At 41.3% G+C, this 13,334-nt stretch overlaps 1 protein-coding gene across 1 annotated transcript; it reads right to left on the reverse strand.

The window, feature by feature from the left end:
• Positions 1 to 367: 367 nt before the first annotated feature.
• On the reverse strand, positions 368 to 10,382 carry MED6 (mediator complex subunit 6). Its single transcript, XM_035329248.1, has 8 exons — positions 10,361 to 10,382; positions 7,456 to 7,615; positions 6,345 to 6,436; positions 3,696 to 3,778; positions 2,892 to 3,000; positions 2,290 to 2,405; positions 1,473 to 1,500; positions 368 to 864 (listed from the first exon to the last, which is right to left on the reverse strand). The coding sequence occupies exons 1-8, from the start codon at positions 10,380 to 10,382 to the stop codon at positions 734 to 736; spliced, it is 741 nt and encodes a 246-aa protein (XP_035185139.1). The 3' UTR covers positions 368 to 733.
• Positions 10,383 to 13,334: the final 2,952 nt, after the last annotated feature.

The following is a 13,334-nucleotide window of genomic DNA, read 5'->3' on the forward strand; positions in this document are numbered from 1 at the left end:
TCTCGCTCTGAGCTTGCAACCACAAGACAATATATGCTGTTTTATGCCCTCATAAGTCTGCCTCAGAAGTCTAGGTTTTATTATAAAACACTAGCTAAGCCTTCAAGTAAAAGAAGAGCCCAAGAATGTATCAGAGGCTCAGAGCAATTTGGTATCTAATAACACTGACTTGAGTCTCCAGCTATCAAATTTCTGATATTTATCCCAAGCACACTAAAGGCACAGGAATTTATAGCAAACAGCCTGAATCTTTTAGTTGAACTTGCCTTCCTCAAAATAGCATGATATATTCTGATATCCAGGAAAAAAAAATAATGCCAGCACATATGGCATATTTGCTACTAACAAAGTATTTAAGAAAGGCATTGTAGCAGCCAAGATTTTATTTGCTGAGAATTCAGATTTTTTAATAAAAGTTTTTCTTTTTACACAGGAAACCAAGACACAAGGGATGAAGGAATTTGTAGCTTTCAGGAGACCACAAAATACATCCCTGTAAGACCCATTCCCAGGAGTCAACGTTCAAAATAAGACAAAAACTGGAAACACCTTCTTTGAGGCAAGTCACATCCTGCCATTAACATTTTTGTGACAGGCTTCTACAGAAAAAGCTGTTACAGGGACTTCAATCCCTGAATTGGCAGTCTTAGTTGAAGAGCTTAAATATGAAGAAAGGGAAGCAGGAATCTGCTGTTTTCCAGCTACTAATCCAGACGTGTAACAACTTCTCCCTTCACTGGAGTCTCATCCGTTTTTCAGGTGGTCCTTTAGCGCTAGCACTCTGCTGAGCATTCTTTACAGTCTCTTTTTCCTCTTGCTTGACAGCTTCAGGGGCTGGTTCTGGTTCCTTCTTGATTTGATCCACTTAAGAAGTAACAGCAAAACAGTGTTAAACCTCCAATTCCCATTCCTAAAATATTCTTCAGAGTATTTATAAAATATTGTTGATTTCAGAGCGACAAAATTAATTACAAAGGCTTAAGAACAACCATGGACTAAACTCATACCTATAAAGATTTTAAAAAGTGGAATAGATTGAAGAGATCTAGTTCATGCTTTTCCTGTCTTGAGGTTGCTTAAGATCACCTAAAAGCCTTCACATGCTTTCCTAAGTTTGTAGCACTTTGCTAAAATCCCTAGGATGCCAGACTGACCAAACTATTCCTTCCCTCTTTTACCCTTTCCCTACCTGCTGCTTTCAAAGACCATTTCCTGCCTTTGGACTGGTAGGCAATACAGTTTGTACAGATGACGAGGGCAAGCCATTTTCAAGACAGGGAGCAGAATACTCATTTCTTCAATTTCACTTGGGCTGTTGCAGAGAGCTCTGCTCTTACCTAGTACTTTGCACAGCAGGGCAATGCCAGAATCCCTAAGCACCTCAGTAGAAATGGTGAGGAGCTAATAGAGCAACTGAAAGTAACTGCTACATATAGCCTTTTTATAATCTTGTGGTAATATTAGAAGTTTACCTGGGATAGGTTTTTCTCCAGGCTTTTGCTGTGGAGGAAGAAAAAAAACAACAGATCAGTGGAATCAAAGCCATAGTTCTTGACCCTTCCTAGTATTCACTTAAGGACACACCAAGCAATGTCCTGTTACACAGGAGTTGAGGGTAGAAGGGAGGGCTGTTGAACACATCGCTAAATACACTTTAAACAAAATCAAATTATTTTTTTAAACATCAATATTCATTTTTTAACATCATTTCTCCTGACAGCTGAAAAGAACTAAATCAAAGTATGCTCAGTTAGTCCATCCTTCCCAATATCTGAAGAGCAAACAGTTTTCCAATTTGTAGTAAAAATCATTTTCATTGCTCCCAACCAGAAGACTTGATAGAACAAAGGGCTATTAGAGATTACCAGACGTAATCACATCAGCCTCACAGAATGCTGAGAATTTCCATGCTGATTAATGGGCATCCAGAACAATGGAGTAACTAAAACACAATAGCTGTGGTGGTTTGATTCAGCTCACAAAGCAGGAAAGTGGAAGCAGCAGCAAAATGTGATAGCTGAGAAAAACAGACCTTCTATGAATAGATAAGGAATTTGTACAATACAATTTGCCCTCACAGTTTTGCCAAGGTCTTGGTAACTCCTGTAATTACAGAGGGGAATCCCACACACAAATCAAAGGCTTCCTTGTCAAATTTATTACCTAGTTTGCATTACTGTCATAGAAAGCCAAGTAGATTCCCGCTGTCAGTTTCAGCTGTTCAAGTACTTATGACTGCATTAAGTTGAGAGTAAGTTACAGTAATACCGTGGCTTTGAAGTGTCATACCTGAACAAATCTGGGTGGAAACTTTTGTCTTAGGTCTAGAAGCAAAGCATCTACCCGTTGCCTTTGGAAAATAGAACTTGGTTCTTCTTTCTTCTTGGCTTTTGGTTTAGCTTTCTCTGCAAGTACAAAATGTAAGAGGAAGCTACGTTAAAAGTTCTGTTCTCTTAGCAACTCTCTGTTGTAGGACAAGTCTCTGAACCTCTCCTCTGAACCTCATCTCCATTTTTCTCTTTGACATATGCTTTTTTTTTTTTTTTTTTTTTTTTTTGAAAACAAAATTATTTTTTTTTTACCTCAAAATAAAATGGTTTGGCTTCTGAAAGCCTACTTTTGTTCCCAGTGGGTTGAAGTTGAGTCCATTTTCTTGACAGATAGCTCACCATTGTCATCACCCATCCATGTCTCAATGTCTATCCACACCAGCACAGAATAGCAAGATGCCTTCCACCTGGTGGGGAGCACCAACTTACCCTTCACTCAGAACAGACACTTAATGTCATCCCTACCCCACCACCACACACTGCCTCAAACTCTTCCTTCTCACCTTCCCTGTATTATCCTCCCTCTCTCCCAAGGCACACAGGAGCAACCAGGAATCATACCTCGTTCCTCTTGATCTTTGAAATGCCACCAATAGCCTTTTGATGGGTGATAGCGACAGTAAGACATTGCTTCTTCAAAAGCAGACTGAATCCCATGCACTGCAGTGAGCTTTCAGAACAAGACAATACAAGGCAGTCTTCAGAATTTGGGAAGAAAGTACATTTTTTTTATGTATAGATTTTAAAATTAGTATTCTATAGTAATTTTTGTTCGGAGAAAGAAACTTGGGACGGCTAGTTTCAGACCAAGAATGTAATCCTCATAACAGCATCTTGTACGACTGAGGTTGGTGTCTTTTCTTCTTAACTTACAGATAAAAACTTGCAAAAACAGCAGTTTACCAGGACAAAAGAAGAAATTAAAACCAACTTGAGTGTTTAATTTAAAGAGAAATATGCATTAACTTTAAAAGTCTCATTTAAAGAGAAATTTCACATGAACATCTGAAGTTCAACATGTTTAATTACTGTTTCAAATTTATTTGTCACTTAATTTTTCTTTTGATTATTTGAACCTCATGTTCTGCCAGTTGTCTACCTTCAGTTATTCTGATTCCTTAATCCTTAAGGAATGTATCCTGCCTTCTGGACCACACTGCACTCTTCCGAGATCTTACATTTCCATACAGAATATACACCATGTTACCCAGTGACACTTGCTTTAACTTACTGCATACTATTTAGGAGAGGGGGAGAGAATACTGTGGTATTGTAGTACAGTGAAGGAAGGATTGGAAAAGCCTAGGGAACGACCAAAAATAAAAGCAGATACAAATTGATATATCAAATGTACAGAACACTTACAACTCTGGAATTAATAACAGACCCTAGATCAGGTGCCTGATAAATCACTCCAGCAATAATGTAGTAGTCAGCCAATGGAATAACTGTGGGGAGAAAAAAAAGATATGCAGGATTAGTTTAAAGCTCTGGCTGAAGACCATGTATTTGTTGAATTTCAGTAGTAACAGCTGAAATTGCAATATCAATTTCACCAACAAGTTTCGTCTTTTAAGTCTTTCCGCAAAGGTGCTTTATATGAACCCTCCCAAAGGGGCTACGGGGAAAAACCCCAACATCTGCTTTACAGAGAGAAAAGCATCAGATTTAAGCCCTCTCCCATTGCAAGCAAATAACTGATCTTGCAAGAGTTGGGATTTTCAGAGGTAATGCACCAGCATTGCACTGGAAGTAGTTCCATCAGTCTCTGGTACTGGCAGAAACCCGCAACAATGAAAAATCCCATTCTTCTGGGGTCAGCTTTCTACAGCCTGTGCAATGTTGTTAGCTAAATTTCCCAAGCCCAATGGCAGCTAAGCATGTGCACAGCATACCTTTCTAAATTAGTAGCATTCTGCCAAAAAAAAAAAAAAAAGATGTAAAAAAAAAAAAAAAAAAAAAAAAACACACAACAGTCATTTGCTATATCAGGCTTAGGACAACCTCTATTAACGGACCAAAAATTCTTGTTCATTAGAGCTGCAGTGCAGAGACACGTCGCAATTGTCTCCATAACGTTCTGCCAAGCATTCTTCAGTTGAGAAGCTATCATGATGCTGCCTGCTTCCCATTCCCAAGACTCTTGCCTGTGCTCACGTCTGTTGCGGTCCCTCCATCTGCTTTAACTCATTCTGTCACAACCTTTTTACTGACAGGACCCAATTCCTCCAGTACATGTATTTTATGAAACTTGGACACCTGCCCTAATTAACAGATCAAGACAACTGGGTGCATATTTCAGCGAGTACCCACTTTTAAAAAGAAAGAGGAGGTCCTTCTCAGCGTTTCCTTAGAAGTGGTGAAAGACACAGAACAGCAGCTTTACCACCTCACAGCTCGGTACCCAAGCCTCCTACTTTCCTGGTCAGACAACTCTCCCTAATCAGTGGTTCTATTTATTTTTTTTTCCAAAAAAACTTTAACCACTTCAAATGGGCTAAGTCTTGGCTCAAAGAATTTTTAAAAAGTTTTTTTTTTTTTTTTTTTTAAACACAGACAAATCCTAAGACAGACCTGCACTAGTCCTCGCTGATTACTCAACACTAGCTGTGAACTCATTACAATTTAGTTTCCCATGTCTCAAATACAATAATATTTGTACCACGATAAAACATATGGGTAACATTTGAGCCAGGGAACTATGTGACTCAAACAAGGTGTCTAGCACAAACTGTACAATCACAATGGGGAAAAAAAAAAAAAAAAACATTACTGAAGTCCCAGTTAAGTTCCACCATATGCACATTAGTACTACAGCAGAAGTCTAAACACCTCTGTTGTGGAAGCCACAAATCTACTCTCGATTTAAGAAGTGTCTAAACAGGAAAGTAAGGGGTACGTGATGTTTCCATATGTACCTTTTGAAAGCTAGATTCAAAACCTTTATTAAAGAAACAACTGGAAAATCCATTCCAGGAGGAATTAACTACGTTCTTTTTCAGTACAGAACTACAACGTTAAGAGGCCATTATCTGATACACACTAATAAGAAGCATTGCTAGATAACTCAAAGTCCTATACAAGAGTAAAATGCAAATGCAGAGTCTAAGTCACTAAACAAAATGTTAGAAAAGAACTAGCATTAACCCTGCTCTTCTTTTCCGTAAGGTTTACTCTGAAATAACCCAGAGTATTTTACACGTATATGGAGTAAACAGAGAAGACATTTCAAAAACCATTGAAATGTGTTTCCTTTTTTAATTAATCGCCCATGCAAAACTAACAAATTTAAGGTTAAAAGGGAATACTGAATCCAGCTGCCTGCAAAGGGGAGAAAAACCAAAAGTATTTAATTCAGAACTTGGAAAGGTCTAACGATTTCAAAAATACTCAGGTATCAGAAGAACAATCAAAACAACAAGTATCTGGAGCACCTCGTTGTCATTTTTCAATGGTCATCTTCCACTGACAAGATCCTACTCAGCAGTCTACCCAAACTACAGCTGAAGGTGGAAACAGTGTAGAATGAAAAAATGACACAAACAGAAGAATGAATGATCTCTCTCCCTAACCAGTGGAAATCACGGCTCTCCGCCCACAAAAATTTAAAAAATAATTAAAAAAAGAAAACACATACTAGCCACTTCGGATGATTAGCTCTAATTAGACTAATGATATCATTAGTCTTATATTTAAATAAAACAAAAAAATCCTGGCTAGCCAAACATGTAAATAAGACATGGTATGAACACACACACCGCAGGGTAGCCCATTCTCAGTGCACTCTTCACATTTCACCACGAGATGGCAATCCCTGCTCTGAACACACCAGAGGTCACCCTGCTAGACATAATACCTCCACCCCACCTCCGATACAAAGCCTCCTAACCTTCTACTTAGATATAAGATAATGACAGAAAAGAGGAGCCAAAAGTGCTCAAACAAATTAGAAACAGATAAAAAGGTATTAACTGACTGGCCTTCTCAAGGGTGGCAAGAAGCGAGTGACCTTACCTTGTGTTGGAGATTGCCTTTGCTGCTTTCGGATAATGAAGAGAATGGGCTCTTGAGCATGAAGAAGAATGTACTCCACTCCAACCATCTGGCTGAAATAGAAACAACCAGAATAAGTATCTTTCTCAAAGTAAAATCTGTGGGATGTGAAGAGCTATCAAGGGCCTGGCAGTACAGGGATAAAGCTGTCATGCTTTGGAAGCTTATTGATAATGCTCAGTAAATAAAGGCACAGGATTTCCTGAGCTAGCTATTAAGACCTACCTGCATATAAAAAGGAAATTGCAACACCTGACACATCTGAGCTGAACACATTAGAAGACAAATAACGAGCAAGAAAGATGACACTATCTATTAACACAAAGATGTCATCTAAACACAGAAACGAAGGACCAGTGTTTGATGTGACCATCTGTGTCTCTCACTTGAAAGCCTCTCTGCAAGCACATCCAAACACAAGTGGCTTTACCAATGAACCTTTAGCTCAGCTTGCACACTCCTTATCACATCTTTAAATAGTTCGCAAATATCTCACTTGTGCTCAGCGTAACAGATGGGAAACTGCAAAGAAAGTTCACTTGCACTTGCTGCAATCCCATTACACAACCATCTGTGATCAGTTTATTTACAACACTCGATACTTTTATTATCCGTACTAAAAAGCCAGCTCCTTGGAGGAATTCTGTACTAATTATGGCACAGAGCCAATGGGACATGGAATCGCAAAGTACTTATGAACACAAAGTATCTCCTAACATAAACCCTATTGACCGTAGAAAAAACGCTTAAAGACACTACCATTGCCCAGTTTTCATTGAGCTGGGACAATGAAAGCAGACAGCTTTTCTAATTAGAAAATTTCTAAAAGGTGATTTACTAGAATCTCAGGATATAGCTAGAATCCTTCACGCCCAATACTCCTTGAGATGGCATGATGGCATGAGAGGAAGTAGAAGGCACCTAAGTACTCTAATTAAAAAAGAAGCTGGGCTCGCTGGCAAGCGGTGGGACTACAAAGCACAGAACAGGAGGTTTCCAGCACACTTCCATTCAGCCATCAACATCTCTGGATGGAGGGACAAAGGACACTAAGTTCCAAACTGCAACTTACTTCAGATGGTCCAAGGTCATCCTCTGCATTTTGACAACTTCATTATTACATGTTCGGTCGTAGAATGGGTTACTTCGCTCCGAGAAGTAGTCCAACACACTCCCATTGTTTAGGATTGGAATCCAGGAACTGTCCACCCAGGAAATTCCCAAGAGGTTATCTGGGAAGAGAAACCTACAATGAGTACCAAAGCAGCCAGGAACACTGCAAACATCTCCAAGAGTAAATTGCCACCAGCTGATGATTACAGCAGGTGGAACACAGCCCCACACAAGCCAGTTCTAATTAAAAATTAATTTCAGAGTTCAAATCATAACTGGTATCCTTTAGCCTTCTGCAGTTCTACACTACGTACACAACAGAAACGTAGTCTTGTTTAATTATTGCATTTTGCTCTCCTTCACTACTAGCTGCCGGTATGCCTTTGATGTCTCAAGAATGGGAGCAAGGTGTGTGCACATCCCTGTGAACACGTGCATGCATACGTTGGTGGGAGTTGGTTAACTTACATTGCATATAACCTACTTAGTAGTATCCTATACATTTATTTTAGGAACCACAGCATTTGCTGAGTAGAGAGAATAACAAAGGCACCGATGAAACCTAGATCTTTGATAAGCTGAATTTACTGAACTCAGCTAGAATCTGTTACTGGAGGAAAACAGTGAGAAACATTACGCTAAATCTGAGCCCGGTAACATTTAAAACAGATTATTTCTGAGAAAAAATAGTTTCCAAGCCCTAAACCATGGTACTGAAGAGTAAAACATTACCAAGATCTATATAATGAAACAAAATAGTGGCGTTAACATTTCTGCAATGTTATGCTACTAAAATAAATCTCTGCGATATCACAGCATCTGACACCATCATGTTTAAAAATGATTATGTTTGATGCTGGTGAAATCTATAATAAACCAAAAAAAAACAAAACAACACAACAGAGAAAAATATGCTAACTTTGGTCCCATGTTTCCCAGCACTCACAAAAAACAGATTCTACAGTAATTTGCCAAATACGCCGTGGCAAATTACTTACTCTGTATCTCAGTGGGGTTTACAGAAATATAACTATGCAGGTATTCACAATCATATAAAAAAGCAAGCTTTATAATTGAAATACACTCTGTAACATGGAAATTGTTACAAGCCAGGTAAATTTCTATACATGTGGGGACATCTGAATTTAAGTCCTTGAATTTTACGATCACACTGTAGCAGAATTACGTTCCTCAGCACTTGAATTGTCAAAGTTAAAGACAGACCAAAGAAATCAGAGTCAACAACTGGTGCTATAGTCAACAAATCTGTTAACGCTGAAGATCCACGAGGCACCCTGAAAGACACCCTGAAATTCAGCTATTTAAATTCTGGTAACAGCAAGCAATTCACAAGACATGAGAAAGCAGGCAACAAAGGCATGCATTGCTTAGAATTAAAAAACAACAAAAACTAAGTGATGAGAAGCCACCACAGACTGAATAACGAATGGAAACTCCCTTCTCACAGGAACCACTCCTTCACTTTCATCTATTATCTGCCAATCCTGACACCCTACTCAACACTCCACCGTGAATATTTTACTTCTGCAAGTGAAATATTCTTACTTCTGCAAGAACTCTGCACGTTCAAGAATGGCCAGATCAGGTTCAAAATGCCAGCTCTTATACTATTGACAGCTCCTCTGAGGAGCAGCTATTAAAGTAACATTACCTGCCCTGCAAACCAGGAAAAAACGCAGTCTAATAACCACAAGTAAATCACTTTGCCTTATCAATCTCAGACCAGCCAGACTAACTACTTCATTGAGCAGGGGACATTCATGTTTATGTTTTTTTCACATACACCATTCTCTCTCCTATTAAAAAAATAAACAAAAAGAACCTCAGTACATAGCATTAAGAGCCTTTATTAAGCACTTCAGTTGTGGTAGCGTTGATTATCCTAAATGCCCTTTAAAACCAGAAGACAAAGGCTCCTTCCCAACAAAATCAAAGCCTTAAGCACTTACATCCTTGCCGTAATACATTCTCATACTACATTTCAAATATTCCTCTTGCTTGCATGGATTGCTCTCAAAGGGGATCTCCGTTGAGCTCACAGTGACAGATACAGACCGATCACTGTGTCGTAAAACTGAATATACCGGTGGGCTCTAAGGCTCGGATACTGCACCTGCTCAAAGCCAAAAATCGTAACTGCTCTCAGACCCAGCAAGACTGGCCTTGGTTGGGTTGCCCACCACTTGGCTTTGACAAATTGACAGGAATGGTAATGGTATGGAATAGTATGCTGCTGGCCCTACTAAAGGTACTGACTTACATAAAATAAACAACTCTGAGGGACCTTAAAACACATGAACTGCGAGAGCAAGTTCTCAAAGCGACCAGCGGCTCACTGCAGAGCTCCAGCCACAGACTGCCTGCACGGCGCCTGCAGCTCCCACACGCTGCAGTCAGAGCAGCAAACGGGACTGCACCAGTTATTAAGTAGGATCTTGAAAAAAAGAAGAAGAAAAAAAAACAACAGGAAACCTCCACAGCATTATGAAATTTAACCTCTCAGAAGCTTTCCCTAGATGTCTGCTCCTCGTCCTTCCCCAAACTTCACCACGCGCAGGCTTCTGGAGTGACCCCGACATGGTCTCACGGAGATGGTGCCGGTGAACGTGACGGTCTTACAGAGAAGCCCGTTTCCCTTTCTGCCCTCACACCCCTTTCCCCCCCGAATTCACAGCTCCTCAGCAACTTACCCGCGCTTTGCCTAGGACGAAACCCTTCTTCTACGTTTTAACCTCCCGCTCCCCAAAGCGCTCTCTTTGTGTCCCCATGCCGGAACCCCTACCCAAACCCTTCCCGTTCCGCAAGGGCTCCCCCGATCCCCCCGACACCCGTCCCCGCCGCACCTCGCACATCCACTGCCGCCATGGCGCCGCCCCCAGCGAGGCCCGGAAGCGGCGCAGAGCGGCGCCGGGCAGCGGCCGCGGGAGGAGCGCCCCGCCAGGCCGGGCGGTGCTGGCGGTGCTGGCGGTGCTGGCGGCGGGCAGCCCGGCTGGGTGCCGGGGCTGGAGGCTGCCCCGGGGAGGGGACGCGGCCCGCGCCTGCCCGAGGGCTGTCACGGCGCTGCCGGCGCGGTTGGCTGCTGAGGGTGTCGGGGTGATGTTGTCGTGGAGGTGACAGCACTGGAATAGCTCCTGCCCTGCGTTCTGGTGCCTCGCGTTTCCATCCTAAGGGCTACCGCGGTTACAGGGTGAAGAGTGAAATTCAGCAGGTGGAAGAATATCATAGAATCATAGAAAAGGTTGGCAAAGACCTTCCTCTGGTAATCAACCATCATCCTACCACCAGTGTCACCCACTAAACCATGTCCCTAAGCACCACGTCCAACCTTTCCTTGAACACCCCCAGGGATGGTGACGCCACCACCTCCCTGGGCAACCCGTCCCAATGCCTGGCTGCTCTTCCTGAGAAGAAATGTCTCCTCATTTCCAAGCTGAACCTCCTCTGGTGCAACTTGAGGCCATTCCCTCTAGTCCTATCACTACCTGTGAGAAGAGGCCGACCCCGGCTCCCCACAGCTTCCTTTCAGGTAGCTGTAGAGAGCAATGAGGTCTCCCCTGAGCCTCCTCTTCTCCAGACTAAACAACCCCAGGTCCCTCAGCTGCTCCTCACAGGACCTGTGCTCCAGGCCCTGCACCAGCTTCACAGCCCTTCATAGCCCCACACTCCAGGGCCTCAATGTCCTTTTTGTAGTGAGGGGGCCAAAACTGAACACAGTACTTAGGACAAACCAGAACTGAGGCTGCTTATTTGCTCTTTATCTGATCCTCTTGTACAGATGCATTATGAGATGGACTGAATCACACAAACATTCCTCCCCTCCAAGATTTCTGTCTTGTTCAATATGTTGGAGTTGATGTATGACTTGCAAATATACTGAAATTGTTTTCTGTGAAGGAGAGCTGCCTGCAGATCATTTGTTTTACCAATTTCCAAAGTTGCAAGATGTCAAAGTACTAAGTGAACATTACAGAAAGTGACAAGATAAATGGGTAAGGCAAAATAATGCTGCCTTAGAGAGCTAGACTCTATTCTTACCAGTGATATAGTCTTACCTTATATTAACAAAGCACTAACTTTTACAGTTGTCCAGTAATCTCATTCATCATTTGTTGGAGACAGACACCAGAGAACTGACTTATAGATGTGCTGAGCAGCCACTGCAAATAAAGTTATAGTTGTCATACTTTGCATGTTTTATAATTCTCCGTTCTCTGAGAAGTCGAATTCTCTGAAATCCATCTAATTTTAAACCCCCAAATGAGATATTTGTAATCTCTGTGCCTTGAAGCTGCATCTCTGAAAGGGGAGAGTGATATCAGGTCCCTTAACTCAGAGTGGTTTGTGAAAGTAAATTTATTAATGTCTCAAAAAACATGATGCTGGGGTGGTGAGTGTCACGAGGAAATTAATAATTCCCTCTTCAAAGCAGGATTTGCTTAATGTGCAAAAAATAATGTGCATAAATAAACATGATTAAACAGTGGCAGAAAACAAAATATTGAACAGAAAAGCATCATCTCTCCTGAACTCTGAATGCAGAAAGAAACCATGAAAACCCTGCACATGATACAGTCTTTAACAGCACATGATCGTCTTTAATTACATTAAAAATCAAAGCTAATCTTAATTTTTCAGCTTTGTCATTTCTGAGTCCTTGTTACTGAGATAATATTTTGTAGACATGCTTTCCCACCATGTCATTCTCATGTGCACACGCACTGCAGACCCCCATTCCTCAGATAACTGCTAATTGTTAGCAGTTTCTGTCTTGGTCAAACACTTCTCTCCAAAGTTATCCACAGCAGAGTGTTTACAAACAATATTATGATAGATTGCCATTCTAAACTGCATATTTAACTATCCCCGGTGTGACCAGTCCTCCTTGAGAGTATAAATGCCAAATAGTAGCCACCTTTCTGGAGTGCCTGTGACGCCCTGACTCGTTACATTTTTGTGCAAACCATTTCTCTGAAGTAGCAAATGGGAACTTGACTTCCACTTAAATTATTCATGTTGTCCATCTTTCCTGCTGACTCTGCACCTCTCCTGAGCAAGTATGGCTTCGGATGCGTGAGGGGCTGAAAAGCAAAGACTCCTGTATTGGAAATAATGGTGTTTGATGGCTTACAATAAATCTTCCATTACATGGTGAGACTAGCTGAAGCACTGCTGGAAAGAATTGTTCATCTGGTAACATTTTCACCTTCTACCACAGGATAAAGGTCTAGGATTTTTTTTTTCTCTCAGCCTTCTTTGAAGTGGGACTCCTAATGAGTATTTCTGTTCTGTCTTTGTTAGCAGGAGGTGTGGATTACGGATGGAGATCTGATGAATGCTGTAGGTAAAATGAGGAATTTATGCATGCTGTTTTTACTGTCAAAGAAAGGCACCTTAAGGAATGGATATCTAGACGTAATCACAAGGGATTTATCTGTGTGTTTTAAAAATGCATAAAACAGTTGGATAAAAATTGGCATCCTTTCATGCCCCACTGTTTGGATGTCATTTAATATCATCCTCCCCCCAGCAGAATTATTTCTATGCACTTCTCCCATCAGAGCTAATGAGGAATCGTGTCCTAATGTGACCCTCTCTGCTAGGCATATCTATACATAGAACACATCCAACAAAAGAGCCTGCTCCTAATTTACAATATGCTGTATCTCCAGTGGATGCAGGATCGGTAGTGCTGAACGCTCCGATCACATTATGGGTACAACAGGGACACTAGCAAGGACTCCCTTTATTGTCTCAAATAAACAGAGCTAAACTGAGAGAACTGCATCTGCAAATGGCAGGAAAGCTGTCTCTGTGCAC

Source organism: Oxyura jamaicensis, chromosome 5, assembly GCF_011077185.1.
Source record: "Oxyura jamaicensis isolate SHBP4307 breed ruddy duck chromosome 5, BPBGC_Ojam_1.0, whole genome shotgun sequence".
NCBI classification, from domain to species: domain Eukaryota; kingdom Metazoa; phylum Chordata; class Aves; order Anseriformes; family Anatidae; genus Oxyura; species Oxyura jamaicensis.

What these genes read in the sequence shown, in the direction of transcription:
- MED6 (XM_035329248.1), bottom strand. Translation starts at nt 10,382, where the DNA reads ATGGCGGCAGTGGATGTGCGAG. An exon ending in ATGACCTTGGACCATCTGAA is followed by an intron (nt 6,437 to 7,455) that starts GTAAGTTGCAGT and finishes TTTCTATTTCAG; the next exon opens with CCAGATGGTTGGAGTGGAGT. An exon ending in AAGGCAATCTCCAACACAAG is followed by an intron (nt 3,779 to 6,344) that starts GTAAGGTCACTC and finishes TTCTCCCCACAG; the next exon opens with TTATTCCATTGGCTGACTAC.